The following is a 23,123-nucleotide window of genomic DNA, read 5'->3' on the forward strand; positions in this document are numbered from 1 at the left end:
GTCAAAATTTCCATTTTATAAAGTTTGATCTGAGATCCCTGTCAGCTAAAGAGTGAAAACTAAATGGAGAACTAAATTTCACTATCATCATTTTTCAGAAGTTAACATCTCATTTTGAAAATTGTCCTCCATGATTTACTTTACTCCATCAAAACCCAATGACAGCAACAACAATGAACCGGTTTGAAAACTCACCATAGCGGCAGAAGGACTTGCTTCCCTTTCAAATCTTGTTAATGGAACAGGATAAAATATCTTGTTTTCTTTATGAAGCGCTCCCGCTTATAACTGCTGTGTTTGCAGGGACCTTTGGAGCCAAATAAGGGGAGGGGCGATCAGTTTCATGCAAGAGGTCACAACTGTGTAAATCTTGTAACACAAAAAACAAAAAACAGTTTGTTCGTTCTTTCCAGAAAAAAAACGGTTCAGGATTAATTTAAGTTAAAGATTTATAGGTAAGAGTTGGACAGGGTTGGAAATGTGATGGTTTTTTGAGTTGTTTTTAACCCACGACTAATGTGGCCAGGCCTTAACGGCAGAATTGAAGAAAACGTTTAAAGAAAAATAAATGTGTTGTTTATCTGGTCAAGAATGGGAATCAACACCAGCAAAACATGCAGAGATGGGAGAAATAGGTGTAACAGGAGTGCTTGGAAAATGGGAAATGTAAGAGGAATCTTTTTGCCAAGGAAAGGTATCGTAATGTAAAAGGTGTAATCAAGGGGACAATCAATTATGGCATAAAAGGTGGGAGAGAGATGGCAAAAGGAGGCTTATCAAATTAAAAAGAGAATGAAAGTATCAAGGCTGGGTGGTTGAAAGAAGAGAGAAGGAACAGTAAGCTTAAGGTTAGGACACTGTTCACTAAACAAGACACTGAAATTAGTAGGGACACATGACGCAGGCCTGTGTGAAAGATGTCAGGAAGAGGTGTATGTCATGCTGCGGTGTAGGAGATACAATGTACAAAGAAAAGGGATGAGGAACAAGTTCAGGGAATTAGGGGGTAAAGGAGGTCACACTGAAGGGGTTACTGAACATGGGTGAGAAGACACAGGGAAAGGTAGGCTACTGTTGGGATACAGTAGTTCTTAGGGGACACAGGATTTTTTTTTTTACAGCATATGATGAATAAGTGGGTCTAGGGTGGTATTTAAGGGTGTAGGGGTAGTAGTGAATATGAAAGGTGAAGGCGATTTAGGGAATGTAGGCAAGGTGTTTCTCCATCTCTTTCTCTTATTTTAATTCAGTATTTGTTAAGGTGGTCAGGAATTAAAATCCATTGTCAGAGCCAATACTCTGCAACAGAGTGCTGTAAAAGTGGTCCATTGGAGCCGACGGAGATGACGCAACTCTCTATTTCAAGTGCTCTGGGCTAATCCAGGTTTAAGAGAGATGTGGAGAATTCTGTTGCCTATCATCTCCTTCAAAGATAATCTTAGATTATGAAAACAACAATACAAAGTTTCAATAATTGATTAATCTTTTGATACTGCTTGGTACATGGTTCATATCCATAAGTCCAAATTTAATAAATCTCATCCATGCTGCTCAGTTTTTGTCACTGAATGCAAACACTTGATAAAGGCCTTAAAGCTCATCAACAACAACAAAAGACATAATCACTTTGGATTTCATTCAAGGTGTATTTAAAGAATAAAAATGTTTATTGACACGAATTTCACCATTTATATTTGTTTCTCTTTCCTTTACCTGTCTTGCATTTTTCCTTTATTTAACTTATTATTTAATAAGTTAAATAATTAGTGATTATTTCTGATAAAAGCTTTATATTTTCCACCCTCAAATTATGCTTTATTATGTAGGGAAGAGGATGAGGTCCACTTAAAAAATAAAAATAAAAAGACCAATATATATTTTTTATTAGTATTATTATAAGATTAAAGTCAGGTTTCTGAGATTAAAGTCAGAATTCTGAGATTCAAGTCAGAATTCTGAGATTCAAGTTAGACTTCTAAGATTAAAGTCAGAATTCTGAGATTAAAGTCAGATTTCTGAGATTAAAGTCAGAATTCTGAGATTGAAGTCAGAATTTTGAGAAAAAAGTCAGAATTCTGAGATTAATGTCAAATTTCTGAGATTAATGTCAGAATTTTGAGATTAAAGTCAGAATTAAAGTCAGAATTCTGAGATAAAATTCAGAATTTTGAGATAAAATTCAGAATTTTGAGAAAAAAGTCAGAATTCTGAGATTAAAGTCAGAAGGTCAGAAAGGAAAGAAAAACTTCAAAATTCTGACTTTAATCTCGGAATTCTGACTTTTTCTCTGAATAATCATAATAAAAATATATATTGGCCCTTTTTATTATATATATATATTGATATATATGGAATGAAAGTCTGAATATATTGAATGAAACTCGATATATATGGAATGAAGTCTGAATATATTGAATGAAACTTGATATATATGGAATGAAAGTCTGAATATATTGAATGAAACTCGATATATATGGAATGAAGTCTGAATATATGGAATGAAACTTGATATATATGGAATGAAGTCTGAATATATTGAATGAAAGCTTAAATAAGTACTCTGAACACCACTTCTAATCGTATTGTTTTATTGTCATCAAAGAGAACTCATCTTTTATTAATGTCTCTCTGAAAATAACCTTTTGCACTTCTTTTTAGTGTTTCTGAGGGGACACATTTTCCTCTACCTCTGTAACCTGTGGTAATTTGGTCGTACTTTTTCATTACACTCACTCACTGTCAGATGATGCACACAGGTATGAGCTCCACCTGTTAACATTGAACAGGATGCTACATTATCACAAGTCATAACAAAAGTTAGCTAGCGAACTAGAGGACTGAACCACCTGAATAAAGAAGGGGCAATATCTTTAGCTTCTGTAGAAGTGTGTACAACCTGTGATATTTAATATTTTCGTATTTTCACTTGTTTACTACCCTCCTAAATGCTTGTGCAGCCCACTGCTTCGTGTTCCTCTCGTCTCTCTGTGCAGACGGTCCGATCATCACTTTTGGATGAAACCAACTTAATAGAGAGGAGGGGTGGGTTCCTTTTTCCTATACGGATTGACTAAACAGCACATGCATTACCCAAGGGGTTGATAACCCCTTCATTAATTAAAATTGCAGTGAAAACATCTCGTGCCTCCCTCATGGTTGCATTACTAAAAGCTACGTCTAACCGGAAAACTAAATCACACCCCTATGATCACACCCCAGAAAGACAAGATGGCGCAGGCCATACATGACGTGATTTTTCATTCCATATATTCCGAGTTTCATTCCATATATATCGAGTTTCATTCCATATATATCAAGTTTCATTCAATATATTCAGACTTCATTCCATATATATCGAGTTTCATTCCATATATATCGAGTTTCATTCAATATATTCAGACTTCATTCCATATATATCGAGTTTCATTCAATATATTCAGACTTCATTCCATATATATCGAGTTTCATTCAATATATTCAGACTTCATTCCATATATATCGAGTTTCATTCAATATATTCAGACTTCATTCCATATATATCGAGTTTCATTCAATATATTCAGACTTCATTCCATATATATCGAGTTTCATTCAATATATTCAGACTTCATTCCATATATATCGAGTTTCATTCCATATATATCAAGTTTCATTCCATATATTCAGACTTCATTCCATATATATCAAGTTTCATTCCATATTTATCAAGTTTCATTCAATATATTCAGACTTCATTCCATATATATCAAGTTTCATTCCATATATTCAGACTTCATTCCATATATATCAAGTTTCATTCAATATATTCAGACTTCATTCCATATATATCAAGTTTCATTCCATATATTCAGACTTCATTCCATATATATCAAGTTTCATTCCATATATATCAAGTTTCATTCAATATATTCAGACTTCATTCCATATATATCAAGTTTCATTCCATATATTCAGACTTCATTCCATATATATCAAGTTTCATTCAATATATTCAGACTTCATTCCATATATATCAAGTTTCATTCAATATATTCAGACTTCATTCCATATATATCGAGTTTCATTCCATATATATCAAGTTTCATTCAATATATTCAGACTTCATTCCATATATATCGAGTTTCATTCCATATATATCAAGTTTCATTCAATATATTCAGACTTTCAATCCATATATTCAGACTTCATTCCATATATATCGAGTTTCATTCCATATATATCAAGTTTCATTCAATATATTCAGACTTTCAATCCATATATTCAGACTTCATTCCATATATATTAATTTCCTGAACGGCTTGCCATATATATATATATATATATATATATATATATATATATATATATATATATATATATATATATATATCTTTAAGTGACCCTAATCCTCGTCTGTAAATATGTTTATGTTATACGTATGTAATGATTATTATGGTATATGTGTTATTTTCTAAACCCTTCAATAAGGTTTTCCAAAATAAAAAGACTAAAGATAATCCGGGTCATGTTTTGCGTCGCCCACTGACGCGCCGGACGCGCCACGAACTGGGTTGCCAGTTTTGTTACAATGACGCCCTCACTGCCGTTCTTGTTTTGACTACTCTGCTAAGGAAGGATGTGGAGCCAAACACGGCAAGGGATCACAAAACAAAAGGAAGTAAGGTTTGTACGTTCCAAATATTTCTGCTCTGCGTAAACCTGTAAATTACCAGAGAAATCGCTCTTCCTCGGTCTTATTTGCCTTGAAAGAATACTTCACAGCTTGGCGACAAGCATAGAGTGACGGAGCAAAAAGGTAAGCTGCAACACATAATGCAAGCGCCATGTAGTTAGCTTTTGGCCTGCTATGCTAATATTAGCATGCAAGGCCATCCCACTGACAGTGTTCTATCGAATACTGCTTCCTAAAGATAAATGCTACGAAGCGGTTGTGCGCAAGCGTACAAGACGCTTGTTGTGCATAATGACAAGAGATATTACTTTGTTAAAACACGTTTAGCTTTTTTCCGGAAATCTTATTCTAATTTTTGTTAATGGGATAACGAAACATGCACTCATTTTCCCTGTAGCACACTTACCCCTGTTTATAATCAAAAAACACATCATGCATCGGAATCAGTAGTAGTAGTAGTAGTAGTAGTAGTAGTAGTAGTCTTCTACGGTAGCATTTTTCGACCAAGCAGCACAACTCGGCAGAACACTGACAGTCCCTTTTTCATAGGGTTAGTTATTGCTAGATATTTAGTAAATAGACCAATAAATGTGTGAGTATGACTAAGAGTATTTCATTTTTGGCTATATGTGAGTATTAAACAAGTATGATATTTTAAAATATATCAGCCTATAGTGTTGTTTTACACTATAAAGTATTGTATTGTAGTATTATAATATTTAAATAATGTACTATACCTCATGGCAGTAATTCTCAACTCAACTTTATTTATAAAGTACCTTTCATACATAAAAACATGTAGCCCAAAGTGCTTCACAGAATGACAGAGAGACAGAAAACATTATAAAAGGCATGATTATAAATAAAATACTTACAAAAATAAAATCAATACAGTAAAATTAATAAAAGAAATAATAGTGGAAAGAAAAGTTCAAAATAAGGTAGTGTTAACAAGATCAGATGAATACAAGAAATAAATAGATAATTAAATGAGATAAATAAATGTTAAAGCAGTGATTAAAATAATAAAAATAATAATGCAGTTCCTACGTTTTAAATTTTTGGATTATCATATAGCTGTAACGTTCAGCTAAAACAAATGTTATGTCAACTCGTTGTTTTCTGTATCAGTTGCTCAGTTAAAAAGTCCATCAGTACCAAACAGTCCGAGGTAACCCCTCCAAATGTTTTGTATTGACCACTAGTCAAAAACACAACAACATGCAGTTTTCAGTTATAGAGCTCACTCATATGCTCACATTAAAGAAGTCACATAGAAATTGAATTTGAGATTTTTTGTCTAAGTACAACTGTGTAACTATTTACTTAACTAAACCGGTGCAGCTCAAAATAAATAAGAATATCGTGAAAAAGTTCAATATTTTTGTCACTCATTTCAGAAAGTGAAACTCGTATATTATGTAGATTCTTCACACATAGAGTGAAGTATTTCAAGCCTTTCTTTCATGTAACTTTGATAATTATGGCTTACAGATAATGAAAACCCAAAATTCAGTGTTTCAAAAAATTAGAATATTGCGAACAAGCAAGCGGCAACCTCCGGTCTGAAATATGAGTTCATTGTGGAACTGCTAAAAACTGCAATTCATCGACGATCCGCTTGAGGCTTGCTCCGGAAGTACCAGAAACCACATACACGTCAATTCAGAAAAGCCAATATTTACAGCAGAAATAAACATGTTTACAGCCTGGTACAAAAAACGAGTGTAGTCTGGATAGCTCATTTCTCGATCGGCACACACTGTAGGGGGGTGAATTTTTTTCTAACACGGCAGTTTTGAAGATATTGAGATTACAAGTCTTCCAATGAGAGGCACAGCTGACTTGATTGAAAGGCAGGAACACTGTAGCTGTTGGCTAGGAGTCTCAAAGACCGCCTCTTTACGTCACAATCGCTCAACAGCAGCAATATGGCTGCCGCTGCCGATTGGCCTCAAAACAGCGCTTCAGAAACAGATGGGTGACATCACAGATAATACGTCCATATTTTATACAGTCTATGCGAAAGAGTTAAATATTGAAAACTCACACCCTAATCAGCTAATTAACTCAAAACACCTGCAAAGGTTTCCTGAGCTTTTAAATGGTCTCTCAGTCTGGTTCAGTAGGCTACACAATCATGGGGAAGATGGCTGACTTGACAGATGTCCAGAAGATGCTCATTGACACTCTCCACAAGGAGGGGAAGCCACAAAAGGTCATTGATAAAGAAGCTGGTTGTTCAAAGAGTGCCATATTAGAGCATATTCATAGAAGGTTAAGTGGAAGGAAAAGTGTGGTAGAAAAAGGTGCATAAGAAACAGGGATAACCGCAGCCTTGAGAAGATTGTCAAGCAAAATCCATTCAAGAATGCGGGGGAGCTTCACAAGGAGTGGACTGAGGCTGGAGTCAGCACATCAAGAGCCACAATAGACTTTTTTATAATTGATCGTAGTATTCATAATATTCTAATTATTCTGAGACACGGAATTTGGGGTTTTCATTATCTGTAAGCCATAATCATCAAAATTACAAGAAAGAAAGACTTGAAATATTTCACTCTGAATCAATATAATATACGATTTTCAATTTCTGAAATGAGCGACAAAAAATATTGAACTTTTTCACAATATTAAATTTTTTTTAGCTGCACCTACACAGTAGGAGTGCTTGCTGGATGGACTCTGAGGGTTGTTGAATACTTCAGCATCACCTGACTAAGTTCAATAAGAAATTGCTGTTTCATAAGTTAAATAATGCAGCAGCAATAAAGATATCAATTACTGTAGCACCTCTGTTAAGTCGGGACTCTCAGAATACCAATTGTGCCTGTGTGTATGTATTAAAACGTATGTGGTTAGATATAAATTCACTTTTTTCCCCCTTTAGCAAGTTTGAGCTGCATCAATTGAAGCGTTTGAGCTTGTCTCAGGGCCCTTTGGGGCCCAGGAAGAGGATGCATCGAGGTGGGGATAAGGACTTCCAGATATCTGCACGAAAGATGGGGACATCCTTGCTTTTCCAGCTGTCAGCTCATGAAAGAGAACTGGATTTGGTATTTCTGGATCACAGCTATGCCAAACCTTGGAACGCCCACCCAGATGCCAGCAGTGCCCGGCCCACAAGGACACTGTTTGTTACCTCTCGTCGCCAGCCTGAAGCCTTACCGTGAGTCAACATTCATCATAATCTGTTCCTGAATTGCATATCATTCTACACCTGTCATTAACCCTAATAGCTGTAGTGAAAGGAATTCCTTATAAATTATATAAACTATAATTGACCTAAGAGTAACTTGACCTTCTTTCTTTGTCTGCAGAGAATCGGATTCTGTTTTAGATGTGGAAACAGTTACTCCAACACCTGTTCCTCTGTATGATAACCACAAAGCTCTGAGTGTGATGAAGGAGTGTGAGCGACATGTCCTGTTTGCCCGCACAGTTGCTGAGAGCCCTCCACCACCTGATGACTGGGAGGAACATATAAACAAGTAATAAAACATCTTAAGGCCTCTTCTTTGTAACCATCTTTTCCCTTTGCTGTATCACTCCATGTCCTTTGCAAGAAGAGAAGGCACAATTTAATTTAGAGTGTATTGTTTTGACATTATAGTTATTTTATTTCAGGACTGGATGGTCAGTGGCCCAGAACAAACTGTTCAATAAAGTCCTCAAAGCTCTGCAAGCTGAAAGACTAGCCCGCCTGGCCAATGAAAATGTAAGTGTTCCTTATTCTATTTTGTTCTAATCTATTATTATTAGAAATCTATTATTGCCTTGTGTACATACAACTCTGTTTCTTTGTTTATTTGTATCAGCTGGAGCTGGACTCTAGAATTCATACAACTTATCTGCCTAATATATTGAATTTTCATAATGTGTGTTTGTTTACACATTAGAATCTATGGCAATATTTAATTCAATTTACCAGAGAAAGACCAGGACAATATGTAATAGGATACTTAGTTCAGTAAACACAATGTAAATTAAAGACACATTGTATGTATGTATTTGTCATTTGAGGGTTCAGTTTTGTAGTTTGCTTTTTTTGGTTTATGTAGTTATTTTGACCATCCATTTTTGGACTTATTAAATGTATAATGCAAGTTCAATGGAATGTGGGTAAAAATGGGATGTTTCATGGCTTGATGCTGTAAAGTTGTTTGTAAATACCAAAGCCATTTATGAATTTGCATGACGCAACACCTGTTTTTGAGTTTTGCAGATTCGATTCCTGCACAGCTGTCAGTATTTTTTGTTTTGATTGTTCGTGAATGGATCGAATAATTCTAAGTCACTTGTTTGATCTTGTTCCCCTAGGCCTCAAATGAGCCGATATTGCGGAGAATAGCTGTGGACAAGTGCGCGAGGAAGGTGCGGCATGCATTGGCCAGTGTGAACTGGGACACCAAACTGACACAGTGGTTACACACTACTATGATTGAATCCTTGAGTCTCGCCATGCTCGCTGCTTACCTGGATGTGCTGCAGACTCTCAAAAGCAAGGTATGACTTGTAGGGTTGCAAATGGGTGGAAATTTTCCGGTATATTTCCATGGGAAGCTAAGCTGGGGAATTTTGGAAATATTCAAAATTGTAAGTTATGGGAATTTAAGGGTAGTTTAATGGAAAGGTATTGTATCCAAGCATAAATATTTGTTTTGTTATAAGCAGACATCCATCCAAAATAATACAATTAAAACAGATTTATTTGTAAGTAGGACTTTATCAAGTGTTAAATATTTTATTGAAACATCAATTCTTTCATTGAAGAACAAAACCATGAATATTGAGTTAAATATTACTCACCCCCCAACCCAACCCATTCAAAAATTTACAAAAATGCAATTCCAACAAAGTCCCATTCAACATGTTCAAATTTTAAGAGACCCTCCCGCGCTAAAAGAGTCCCATTCAACATGCAAATAAAAAGAGCATGTAGGGGGCGTGGCCTCAATAGCCCTGCAGTAAGCAGTGTGCTATGTGCATGTCACTGAGGAATAACATAGGCATTCAGCTCTACTTGCATGAAATCTGGTTGTCTTAGTCAGGATTATGATAAAATATATTTTCCCCAACTATATTTCAGTTCATTATTAAGAGCCAACCTTCAATTTAGTAAATTCCTGGTTTATTCCCATTAATTCCCATGGAAAGTTTCCAACTTTGAAAGTTCACTGAATTTTGCAACCCTACTGACTTGTATGTTACACTGCATTCTGATATAGTCTTTATTCCCTGTCAGATGTCTGCTCCAATATCCAAATCATCCAGGGTTCACGTTTCATCACTATTCTTCTTTGTCTCTTTGAAGTTGCCTTTGCTGATTGACCGAATGTTGCTGACATCAGCTAAGAGTGGCACTCCAAGTGCAGAGGCCCTTTCACTGCTTCTGAAACGGCCCTGGGACCCCGCTGTTGGAGTCCTGTCCCAGAACAAACCGGTAACCACTCAGTTTGGTATACAGAAAGAAATGTCTTTTTGGAAATTCTATATTTTTGTTTCTGGACAGCACAATACATTATACAGTAGTGGGACAAAAAACAGCTTAATATCCTTCTTAATATATGTATCGCTAATTTTCATCAGAAGCACAACGTTACAGGTGAATACACTCCGTCGGTTGATTGTTAAAACTAGTACTTCCTGGTTTTAGTTTAACTTTATCAGTGTTAATTTGTAAGCCTGTTTAATCTTGCCACCTTTGTCCCCTACACACACGCACGTGCAGGCACGCACACACACACACGCACACACACACACACACACACGCACGCACGCACGCACACACGCACACACACACACACACACACACACACACACACACACACACACACACACACACACACACACACACACACACACACACACACACACACACACACGCGCACACACACACGCGCGCACACACATACACGCACATTCTGTTTGACCACAGCTGCTTGCTGCCCCAACCCTTGTCTTTGCTGTGTTGACTGCCTCCACCTGCAGCAGTGTTGTAGTACTCGAGTCCAGGACTCGGACTTGAGTCCGACTCGAGTCACGTTTTGCAGGACTCGTGACTCGGACTTGGACTCGAGCACTGATGACTCGTGACTTGACTTGGACTGGAGTGCTGATGACTCATGACTTGGGGTCGGACTCGAGCATTGACTGCAAGAGGACCCGGATGATAGAGAGGAGGACTCGGGCTTATATATTGATACAGACTGTTTTAATGTTCATGTTAGATTTGTTAATGAAAAAAATGTGTTTCCTACACATCCAAAAGGTCCCACACAGTCAGTCTAACAGTCAATAGTTTGGATTCAAATGGCTGCCCTCCTTGTAATATATAATATTACCGGTGAGGACTCGACTTGGCTCAGACTCAAGTCATGAGGACTTGACTTGGACTCTGACTCGGATTTGGGGACTCTACTACAACACTGACCTGCAGTATGTGTTATGAAGTTACAAAAGTTTAAGTTTCCCTTGTGACTCAGTTTTCACAGCAGGTGAGCTGTGTAGAGGAGGATTGTTGTTGCTTGGCTTGTAGAAATAATCCAAATTACCATGGTTACTGAAAGGCATCAGGTGTGTACAAACTTTCAAAAGCTGAAGAAGTAGGTTTATATTAAAAGGGACATACCAGAGGACATGTATATCTCAAGCACATTCAAGAGGCTCTATATGAAAATTATGTCCTACAAACATATGTTTTTAGCAGTAAAAGACTACATCTCGGTGTGGTTTCCTTTTTCAATATTGCAGAGCAAGCTTCCTGGATCCCCACTCATCCTAATTGCACCATCAAGCCCGACCAATCCTGCCCTCTCTACCTCCCGGCGAATGAGATTTTGGCAGTCGCAACTCTCTTGTTTGGGAAAGGTATCACTCTGTTTTGACCCACCTAAAATATGAGTTTTTATACATTTCAGAAAAGTGCCTTTAACATCTGATTCTGTGTCAGGTCATCCCAGTGCACAGTCATGTGAACAGTGGAGCAAATATTGGCATCACACAGTGCTTGGAGCACATGTTGGGCACTGTCAGAGCAAAGGTCATGGAGGTATGGTTTTTTTGTTTGGCACGTATTGGACTGTTTTCGACTTATGATAGTGATGTTTTTTGTTTAATTTACATTGTGGACATTTGGTCATATATTATTTAATTTAAGGTGGCTCAGATATGTTTCAATACAAGACGGTGTGCTAATAACTTTAGGGTCAAAAAAGAAACTTAAACAGAATTAAACCTTGTGGAATTAGGAATGTACATTTTAAGTATTTTCCGTGATTGATTTTTGGAAATGTTAACGATCAATTATAGATTAATCAATACAAATATTTTCTACAGCAACAAAATGCATATAACCTATGATATCGAATACGGGTACATGTTTAACACTGATTATCAACAATCAGGCTCATAAAAATATTCTCTGCGGAGTGCAGACATAGTCTTATAAAGTGAAGGCTCATAATACTAACAGAAAAGTATGTCAGACTCACAGTGTCCAGTTTTCTGTCTACTCGTTCTTATTGAGAAAAATAAACATGTGTGTTCGGTCAGGTGTCAGCCGGGAGCGCAACCGGATCATAATCGGTCTAGCTGCAGAAAAGCTCAGACGGCTCTGATGTTGCTGCTCTAGCTATTCCTAGCAATTCCCACCAGTCTGTTGGCTTTGTATCCAAAGGTGGAGAAATGTCCTGTTTAAAGTTGTCAACCTTTGTAACTGTGTTGTTGTTGGCAGCAGTTGGGTATTGATCCTATTTAAAAAGCGCACGTGGAGACCTGAGGCGCAGCCGCCAGCTGAGGTTCTCTGCTGTGCGCAACACCTTTAACAGCTGATTCACATCGAAACCTGCTTTAAACTTAAAACACCTCCCTGATAGATGAGTATAATATGAGACCACATGATGTCTGTTCCATGTGACGGAAAATTGACAACAAAAATGTGTGTTTCGAGTAATTTCTTAACAATCAATTAATCGATAACTGATTAGTTGTGTACATCCCTAAGTGGAATATGAATTAAGTTGTTTAGTTTATAATTTTGCATAAGGTATCTGTGAGGATGACTTGAATGTGTAATAACTGTACCCACCAGGTCCACAGCCACTTCCCCCATAAACCCATTATACTGGTTGGTTGGAACACAGGCGCTCTCATCGCTTGTCATGTAAGTCATATATCATATTGATCTGGTCACTAAGAATATGATAATGTAGATGTATTTGTTTTGCTTAAAAAGAGCTGCATTAGTTTATAGATACCTGTTTATTACAGGTATCCCTAATGGAGTACCTGACAGCTGTGGTGTGTCTTGGCTTCCCCCTTTTAACAGTCAACGGGCCAAGAGGGGTAAGAATGAAATCATCATCCTCCAGTTTTTTTTCTTATTCATATTAATGCTTCGGTTTATCGTTGTTATTTCTACAAGGATGACTCAATTTAGGCTCTGGTCTTTGTTGGGAAGAGTAACCTGTCATTGGTTTGCAGGATGTGGATGACCCCCTGCTGGACATGAAGACCCCAGTCCTATTCGTAGTCGGTCAGAACGCACTGCAATGTAGCATTGAATGCATGGAGGAGTTCAGGGAGAGGCTAAGGGCAGACAACAGCATGGTGGTGGTAGGAGGAGCAGACGATAACCTCAGGTCAGCCACAACCTCTAAACTTCAGATGTTAGAAGCAAGCTTTCCTTGCAAAGACAAAGATGTCTTTCAGTTGTAGTGTTAACATGAAATGGTTTCCCTCCACAGAATCAATTCAGTGAAAATGAAGTCTGAGGGGCTGACGCAGACCATGGTAGACCGCTGTGTTCAGGTTGGTCTTTGAAATATTTGTTTGAGACAGTTGGTCTAACCATGTTGTTGTATTATAAGATCATAAACACCAATAATAATCTTTATTACTTCCGTCATCATTGATCTGCAGGATGAGATTTCTGATTTCCTGTCAGGCGTACTCACACGGGCAGAGGGCCACAGCCATGGCTCAGGGGAGATGAGGGATATGGACACAGAGAAGAAGAAAAGGCCTCGAAGGGAGCTTCCCTTTGACATGGAACGAGGACGACCTTCATCCCCTGCACTAAGGGTTCCCATCTCACCATCAGGTTCAGAGGTCAGATACCATAGCTAACAGTAAAGTCAAGTTTTCAAAGGTTTAGAAGTGCCTCCCATTCTTGTATCATATGTGAACAATTCATTATCAGTTAAAGAGAGTAGTAACTACAGATTTCTTGTTTTTTTTTTTTTTATATCACCAAAATCACAGTACTCTTAAACATATTTTTATACTTTGTTTATTTTGGATCAAATTTTGAACACTTGTCCAGGCTTTGTCTCTGCCAGTGCCAACCATGTTCAAATCAAAATGCTGTATCTAATGAATGTTCCAAACAACATGTTTACACTGTCTCTGTGTTCAGTGGCTGACTCTCACGATTCATTCCTCATCAGGTGTCATTTCCTTTTCACTCTGTCCTCAGGATTTATCTAGTGTCTGCAGCAGTCCCACCTCAAGTCCCAAACCCAAGACATCTGGTCTGTCTCCAGCACAGAAGTCCAGCCTGATCACAGCCACACAGCTCTTGAAGACGCACATGCAGCGCTCAGGCACAGTACTCACTCACAAGCAGGCTCAGGGTTAGTTCACCATCAGTCACTGAACTTCGGTCATTTCACTCACAAAATCACATTCACTAACATGTGCAGTGGTCCTTGGTACATCTGCTCACACAGCACTCAAATTTGCCCCACTTGTGTTACAAAGAGTTGTTTACCTCAACTTCTGTACCAGCTGAGCATACATGGTGGTATACAAGATGTTGAACTGATTGCATTGACATTTACAGCCATTACTATGTCACGACATCTGTGGGACAAGATGCAACGTGACTGAAATACTCTTCCTCTCATTCTCTATCTTCTATCTTCTACAACTTTCCTTTCCAACTTTTTTTCAAATCTGTTCCAGCTCAGTTTGCTGCTTTTATGAAACAAAACATGCTTGTGAGGAAAAACCTTCCTCCTGGCACCCCTCCTTGTATTTTTGGTAAGTATCTATCTCTCTTCTATCTCTTTCTACTTTGTCTTTTTTCCCTCCTTTTCTTTTTTCCACTTCCCTCATTTTGTACGAATGTCACAAATTGCACTCACTAAACCACCTCAGACCTTGTTTATACCTTGCATCAACGTACCTCCTGGGGGATCAGAGCGCAAGTGACAAGCCTTAGCTCCAGGTGGGAGCGCTCATCTATGCTATCCCTCAGTCCACAAACACAGGTGGTCTGGGAGGCATTTGTCCCCACGGTCTAGCAGTGGGTACGCTCATGTGTGCTAGGCCACATTAAGGACCTCCCGCTCTCTCCGTATCAGTCCGTATTTATTCAGTAAGGAAGACTGTATTTAATGTATTAATACTGGACAACCCACGCGGGTCATACTGTCAAGGAGAAGAGTTTATAATAAAACAGTGCAGTGAAGATACAGATGATTCATAAAAGAAAAATGGAGATATAATGAGGGTCTGTCTGCTATGCTCCATCCCTGACACCATAAGGGACACAATCTGCCCTATGTTTGTGCTCACAGCCCACTTAAATACGTTGGGCTACATGATCAATGCCTCCACATACTGTATCAAATGATGCGAGGTAGTACTGCACAATATATCTAAAATAAGTGTGTGAGCACTCATACTTGAAGCTGGTCACATGTGTTCCGAATCCCCCACATGGAATTATTATAATGTCATATTGCTAAGCACTTTGTCAAGCAGGCTGTTGCTGCACAGTGGGTAAAAACTTGCGCAAACGAGTGGGGCTGAAAATCAACTGTAGGTGATACAGAAGGATGAAACAAGCCAGGTCTAAGTCACTCTAGCAGCCTGATGAACGTGTGTCCTTTCTTTGTCTGTGTTGTGCAGTGCCAGTGACTAGTGACCAGATGGACAGTCTGGACAGAGACGAACTGAGGTCTCATGGCAAGAGGAGGCAGGCACCCAGTCCAATACCAACCAAAGCCTCAAAGAGGGCTAAAATCAAGGTCACCATTGTTTCCCAAAGCGAGTCAGCAGGGGGTGCCATCAGCCCTGCGGCACAAGAAGGTACAGCACTTTAAAAGCAGTACATTGATGTGCACTTTGAAGTATTTGTTTTTTATTTTGTAACTGAGTCAAAATTATCTTTATGATAATTGTTAAAATGATGAGAGTAAACGTAATCACCTTTGAGGCCTGGTATATGAAGTGAGTGAAACACAAACATGTTTATGTACAGTTTTGCCAAAGATCAAGGATTGCTTATTTCAAAACTATTGCACCTATAACACATGAGTTTCTGTCCACTTGGTGATTGTTTCAGTATTTTTATGAATAACATACTAAGTTCTTCTTAATTTTTAAGTTGAATAACAGAAAGTATGCCTTTTTTTGAGGTCATCAGGTACTGGTCTGCTTTCATTCCCTAGAGTCAGAACGAAACATGGTGAAGCAGCGTTTAGTCATTATGCACCACATATCTGGAACAAACTCCTTCGCTCCAACTCTCACCTCTTTTAAATCAAAGATTAAGACCTTTTTATTTGCCACTGCCTTCCTATCTTAGCATATTTTAACTCACTTTAAATGCACATTTTTAATTGACTTTAAATATATTTTTAATTATCCTTTTCTTTTCTTTTTTTTACAATTTTTTAAACAAAGTTTATTTATGAATTTTTCAATACAACAGTAATAATTCACAGTGATGACATATACTGATTAATAGAATCCCCCACTACCCCCACGATGGTAACATTAAGAGGGAATACAACTTAATATCAAAACATTACAATAGAAAGAAATGAAAACAAATGAATAAAATAATAATAATAAAATAAATAATATGAAATACAATAAACACATTGAAATAAATACAAAAATGAATAAAGTAAAATGTTATGGGTTAAAATAGTACACCATTATCTAGGACATAAACAAGCACTGAAACACAAAAGAGGGGAGCAGCATCTCAAGGGTCCTTGCAGTTTGATTCATATGCCTCTTATTACTTACATTGACATGAAAGGTTACTCATCCACAAAATTATCGGAGCTTAAAACATCAACATGACTCAGAAATGGCTGCCGTATCAACAAAAACGTATTATCCTTTTCTTTTCTGTTTTATTATATTTGTCATTTTAATTGTGCTCTTTTATACTTCTCTGAATGTTCCCAATGCTTTTAATGTTTTAATGTAAAGCACATTGAGTTGCCCTCGTGTATGAAATGTGCTATACAAATAAAGTTGCCTTGCCTTTTTCCATGCAGTGGGTGTCTCTGGGAAGCCCTTAACAGTGACTGTGGGACAGACTGTGGCTGGAGCCAAGGAGCTCTCTGGACTTCTAACAGGCCAGCGGTAAGCTAGCCTGTGTCTCTAAACACAGGCACACTCAGTAAAGAGCTACTAAACCCCTAATCCTGCCTACACACATGCCCACTCCCCACCCTTTTGTATGAAGCGTGTCTGGTGCAGAGGGATTGATGAGTGGTGGGCTCAGAGGAGCTGAATGATGACCAAACAGCACTTGCTGGGGTAGCACCTGAGTAGATTGGTGGTTATGTGTGTCACTGCAGGTCTGGTAGTGGCTCAGAGGTGTCTGGTGCCCTGTCTCCGGGCTCCAGCACATTCAGCAGCAGCGTGCAGCCTTGCATGGTGTCAGGGTCCTCCACACCAGCCCAGGTGCAAGCTCCAGCTACTGCTCAAGGTATCTCTGTCTTGTCCTGCCAAGCAGCCTGTTTGCAGTCTTCAACTGTGCAGCTAATCTCAGCACAGTCGCTTCAGCACACAGAGAAGCTCCAACTATTATGTAGGGAGAGATTACATTTATACCACTGGATGAGAACAGTGTGTGAGGACAACATATTTAAACAAACATCATCATTGATCACCTCTTGCGCCATTGCTGTCTGTGCTGTCCTAAACCTTGACTTTTGGACTTGACTTTCATGTGGTGTGTGTTTGTGTTTGTGTTTGTGTGTCCATTTAGTTTAGGCCTGTGGGAGCACTGGATGGGAGTAGAAGTTTACTTAGCTTTGAATTCAACTGAATTTCCACCTTGCTGATTCACTGTCATTTTATTTTTGTTTGCAGCAGCTTCCGCCAGCAGTCTGCTTCAAGGTCTAAGTTTCAGTCTACAGGAGATCGTTACCAAAGCTCCTAGCCTGTCCTCCACAGCAGCAAACACAGGCAGCACCCAGGTACCTCTCACATACAGGGTTACATCGCATAAAAAATCAAAAAGCCACAATAGAAGAATTTCTTGTTTAAAGTTAAATCACAAGAAAGTCTGTGTCCTGTAAGTCAGTGTAATTAAGGTAAGGGTGGAGGGGGTTCTTAACCCTCCTGTTATGTTGCGGGTCAAATTGACCCTTTTTAAAGTCTATTTTAGGCATTATATGCCTTCCGAACCAGCTAAATGCAACATAAAAATCTGGGCAGCATGTTACAGAAGAGGTGTCATGTTCATTTATCAATTTCACTTCATAAAAAAAAAGAAAATCCAAATGTAAGATGAAATAAACAAAATTTATGTCATGTAAAATATTGTATTTGAATTTAGGGCTTTCCAGTGTACAGTCATGGCCAAAGGTTTTGAGAATGATACAAATATTACATTTTCACAAAGTCTGCTGTTTCAATTTTTATAATGGCAATTTGCATATACTCCAGAATGTTATGAGGAGTGATCAGCTCAACTGCAATTAATTGCAAAGTCCCTCTTTGCCTTGAAAATTAACTTTATCACCAAAAACACATTTCCACTACATTTCAGCCCTGCCACAAAATGACCAGCTAACATAATTTCAATAACACACAGGTGTCACACACATTAACACAGGTGTGGGTGTTGATGGGGACAAGGCTGGCGATCAATCTGTCATGATTGAGTGACTGAACACTTTAAAAGGAAGATGGTGCATGACACCATTGTTCCTCATCTGTTAGCCATGGTTACCTGCAAGGAAACACGTGCAGCCATCTTTGCATTGCAACAAATTCATTCGATGTCAGACGTGTGTGACAACAGTATTTAGAACAGCAGCTGCTGCACTGTACTGTCTCCTGACAACATTAAATCACACCCTCTGGATATAAAGCAGCTAAAGCTGTGCTATTAATAACACATAACATAAACATCCCTTTGCCAGTACAGCCTTCCTTACTTGTTTTATCATTTAATTGTAAGCATCATTCTTCTCTTCACATGTTCAGTGAATGTGTTTTAAGGATCTTTTTAACACCATAGAATTTACAGGAATTTACAGATGTTGAAGTGTGTTCCACTATTTCCTTAACCCTTTTTTTCATCTATAAGAATTAACTATAGGTCAACAAACTTTCAGACTTCATATTGGTGTATCTAACTAAACACGTGCACATAATGGAAAAGGTGCAGATTGACTTCAAATTCTCTGAGGGCAGTAATTGGAATTAACCCTCCGCCTGTTTGTATGCACATTTACTGAGTTTTTAAGCACTGTGTGCTCTTCTCCTCCTCCCTTAGGCAGTCTGTGGGAAACCTCAGGGTCAGGTTCTGGGCTCGGTCAGTTCCAGCAGCAGCACTCTGCTTCGGGCGGTGCCTGTGGTCACCACAGGAGGAGTGGCTAAAACCACCGCCATCCACCAGCTGCTCACCAATGGCGGGCTGGCCAAACTTGCCAGCAGCTTGCCTGGCTTGGCACACATCACCAATCAGACCGCTGGTATGTCTCGAACTGCCAAAACACGACGGCCACGTTGAAAGCCCAGGGTTCATTCATCTTTTGTTTTGGAAACAGTAGTCCAGGATGCTCATAGGCCAGAGAAGATTAGCGCAGTAGATGACTGTAGTGGGCAGCTCAGTCGACCTGTGTTAGATGGCTTGTCTGGGAGAACTGACAGGTGTAAGGTCTCTGAGTCAGATGCGCAGCTACACAGCATTCATGGGTTTCATATGACATGTTTTGTTTTCATGTTCATCAAGAGCCATAGAGAAATCATAAGGCTTACAGTTTGAGTTTCAAGCTCAAACTTATCACTGTTTATATTGAATTCATGCAAATGTAAACTGTAAATGTGCGTATGAAACCATTTCATACCGAAGAATCAGGATTGAATATAAAGTTGATATTGGTGAAGTTGACCAAATTTAACATGAAACCTAGAAATTCAATCCAAGCTGCTTGTATGTCATGACATGTGTCTTATCTTTGGTCATTTCATGTACAGATTTTTCCCTCCTCATGTTGTAGATTCCTCCATTCAATCGCCTGCTTATAATATCCATTAATTTATGCTGGCATCTTCCAGAGAAACAATAAAATGCCACACAATTGGCACAAGGCATTACCTAAGTTTTGTTCTCGTTGTAACAATAAAGACTGGAATTAAACTCATGTCTTCATTGCTCTTGTTCTTTCTTTTTGTGTGTCAATCAGTTATATTTCTCACTCCTCTTTCTTGACTTTAACTCCAATCTTGATTTTATTGCTCATTGTGTTCATTGTCAGAAACCCTGCTGTTGCTCTAATATGCCAACCTAACCACAAAGTTTGAGGTCATTCCGAGTCAAAAGATGAAATGTCCATTGTAGTGTATTTTCTGGGGTTCTGGTGTAGTAATTAGTCCTGAGTGGTTTTGTTTGTGTGTCAGTAGGGCAGAAAGCCCCCACATCGATAACAGTCACCCTCAGAGGAGCACAGCCAAGTAGAGTGGGATCTCTCAGCCAAGCTGGTGATGTGGCGCCAGCTAAAACAAGTGAGCCAAAGGTGTGTCTCATTTAACCCTGTAATGGTTACTCATACAGACATATAACCAATAATATATATATATATATAGTAAGATATGCTTATTTTTACCTCTTTAATTTTAATTGCTAATAACTTTTTAATAATTGATATTTTATAGGCTCTTGTTTGCTATATACTTTTTTGCACTGTCTACTTTGCTGCTGTGACACCTACATTTCCCCATTGTGGGACGAATAAAGGACTGTCTTATCTTATCTCTTATCTTATTTTACCTGCAGCAATTCATTTCATTAGTATTAGTAATGTGGAAGCATGTGTAATTAGCACACAGTTCAAAAGCCAGCACCTGTGATGGTATTAGTGCACATAACATGGGTAACCTGCACATCTGTACAGGCCCAATTAATGTGGAACAATACTGTAAACAGGTTTTCAGGCAACATGTTGCCAAGTAGTCAATATATTTTTTCGGCCTTGCATATTCCAGTAAGACAATGCTAAATCCTATTCTGCAAGAATTACATCAGCATGGCTCTGTAGTAGAAGAGTGGGTGCTAAACTGGTCTTCCAATAGTTCCGACTTGTTGTCACGCATAGAAAATGTTTGGCACATTATGAAACAAAAAATATGACTGACAAGACCCTGAACTGTGGGGCAGCTGAAATCCGTCATCATATAAGAATGGGAATACATACCACTTTCAAAATGACAGCAAGTGGTCTCCTCGTTTTTTTGAATGTTTGCAGTGTTGCTAAAGGAACAGGTGATGAAACAGAGAAGTTAATATATAATCCTGTCCCTGTATTCTTGAGATGAGTTGATAGTGTCACATTCAAAATAGGTATGTTATTTTCTAAAACAAACGACTTTTCTCAGTTTAAACATTTAAGAAGTTGTCTTTGTGCTATTTTCTATTAAATATGGGGTTACAATTTTTTTTTAAACAATCATAGTATTCAGGAAAAATTGTCAAAAATGAAGTAGTTATTCATATTTTAAGTACAGTGATATTACAGATTTATATAAAAAATCTGCAGACTGCAAAGCTCAAATGTCTTTCTCAGCCAAGTATTGTTTTTAATTTCAATCAAGAAATATTTCATGTGGTATTGCTGACAATATCCTTATTATTTCTATAGAAGCTGCATTCACGTTTAAGTCATTTCTAGTGAAAAAGAAGTTAATGCCACTCCAGACTTTCATGTTAATATGTTTATTATTACATTTCTTCGACTGTGAGTTCATCACTTTCTTTGTGCCCTTTTACAGCAGTGAAAATCTCTGCTTGTGATTTCAATGTGGTGGCACATCTGATATAAGCTGGTGCCATGCCAGAGACATCTGGGAGCTGCAGCCTGCTGATGAGACTGTTCCCTCCCTGCCATGATGAACACAACACCCCACAATACGCAGAACACCTGCCTCCCACTCTCCAGAGAGTGTCAGAAAAGGCCAAGCAGTCTCCCTGGGCTGCGGCTGAGCTGCTCACATACTTAACCTCTGTGTACAGACTCTAATAACGCTGCAATGTCGGTCTTGATGTTAAAGTCTGTGCTCTCTGTTTACACCTTTAAATTTTTTTAAGAAAACACGTTATCCTCTTGGAAAGAAATCATATCATGTGAGAATAAACTAAAACCCCAGACTGGGATAATTCCACTGTACAGCCCTCTAAAGCCTCAACTAATAAGATACTTTGCATCTCATTAATCAAAGGTCTACACAAATGTAATTAACTGGAATTGTTTTTGAAGCATTTTGATGTTACAACTGGATATCTGCATAATTGTGAAATGACTTAATTAGAATGTTTGTCATGTCTTCATTATTATTTATCACTGTATTATATTCACATCATGAAAGAATTTCATTATAATAATTACCCTTTGTGAAGCAGTCTTCTTGCACAATAAAAAGATGACAGAACCATATTATATGTTGCAGTAAGAGCTTAATTTTAACACTAATTAGATGCCATAATCTTTTGATTTCAGAAGCCATAGTGAATTGCAAAGCTAGGCTCATATGTAATGCTTACTAAAAAAGCTGTAGTACAAGAACAGGTGAAGCTTGTTATTACATTTAACACTTTTTGTCATGTTTTTTTTCCTCTATAACCTCATAATCTATAGTGTATTCCACATCTGAACTTTGTCCTGCTTTCACTGTCAACAGACTTGAAGGGGCCACACCAAAAATAAAGAAAACAAATCCGAAATTTATCTCCAGACACTTAAGTGTTTGCTAAAGTAAATATTTGTTCCTGTTTGTTCAGCACTTGCTTGAGCAAGCAATGAAACTTGTATTCACATTATGATGAGGGTTCTCACTCTAATGCATCATTGTTATACTGCAGTGTTTACAGCAGCAGCATAAATACAACCCACTCATCTAAGCAGACATCCTGTCTTAAATTCCACAAATAGGCAGTGGTCAGATGAGATGAAGAGATGAGTGTTTCTCTTCCTGCTTATATAAACCAGACCTTGTTTGTAATAGTCAGAGACAGGATAACTGATGCCTGTCAAACAAACAACACCAGAGTAGCTGACAGAACCTCCCATCGCCATCATCATCATCAGCTGCAGGAGTAAAGAGTCCACCTGAGGTCTCTCCATCCAATCCTTACCACATAGTAGTGGAAAGAAGGTGGCTACAGTGTGATAAAATGAAAAGAAACCAGCAT

At 38.2% G+C, this 23,123-nt stretch overlaps 1 protein-coding gene across 5 annotated transcripts; it reads left to right on the forward strand.

The window, feature by feature from the left end:
* Positions 1 to 4,529: 4,529 nt before the first annotated feature.
* Positions 4,530 to 22,368, forward strand: kansl3 (KAT8 regulatory NSL complex subunit 3). 5 transcript variants are annotated; one of them, XM_034691183.1, is made up of 22 exons: positions 4,530 to 4,662; positions 7,563 to 7,841; positions 7,993 to 8,163; positions 8,300 to 8,390; positions 8,993 to 9,178; positions 9,987 to 10,115; positions 11,426 to 11,542; positions 11,625 to 11,723; positions 12,765 to 12,836; positions 12,944 to 13,018; positions 13,157 to 13,314; positions 13,420 to 13,483; positions 13,595 to 13,783; positions 14,151 to 14,307; positions 14,639 to 14,716; positions 15,590 to 15,769; positions 16,975 to 17,062; positions 17,281 to 17,411; positions 17,798 to 17,904; positions 19,212 to 19,410; positions 20,339 to 20,454; positions 21,707 to 22,368. In XM_034691183.1, the coding sequence occupies exons 1-22, from the start codon at positions 4,616 to 4,618 to the stop codon at positions 21,710 to 21,712; spliced, it is 2,739 nt and encodes a 912-aa protein (XP_034547074.1). In that variant the 5' UTR covers positions 4,530 to 4,615; the 3' UTR covers positions 21,713 to 22,368. The 5 variants fall into 5 exon arrangements, with proteins under 5 accessions (XP_034547074.1, XP_034547070.1, XP_034547071.1 ...); XM_034691179.1 differs by lacking the exons at positions 14,639 to 14,716; positions 20,339 to 20,454; positions 21,707 to 22,368 and having other exon boundaries at positions 4,531 to 4,662; positions 19,212 to 20,082; XM_034691180.1 differs by lacking the exons at positions 14,639 to 14,716; positions 20,339 to 20,454; positions 21,707 to 22,368 and having other exon boundaries at positions 4,531 to 4,662; positions 17,801 to 17,904; positions 19,212 to 20,082.
* Positions 22,369 to 23,123: the final 755 nt, after the last annotated feature.

Source organism: Notolabrus celidotus, chromosome 9 (genome assembly GCF_009762535.1).
Source record: "Notolabrus celidotus isolate fNotCel1 chromosome 9, fNotCel1.pri, whole genome shotgun sequence".
NCBI lineage: Eukaryota > Metazoa > Chordata > Actinopteri > Labriformes > Labridae > Notolabrus > Notolabrus celidotus.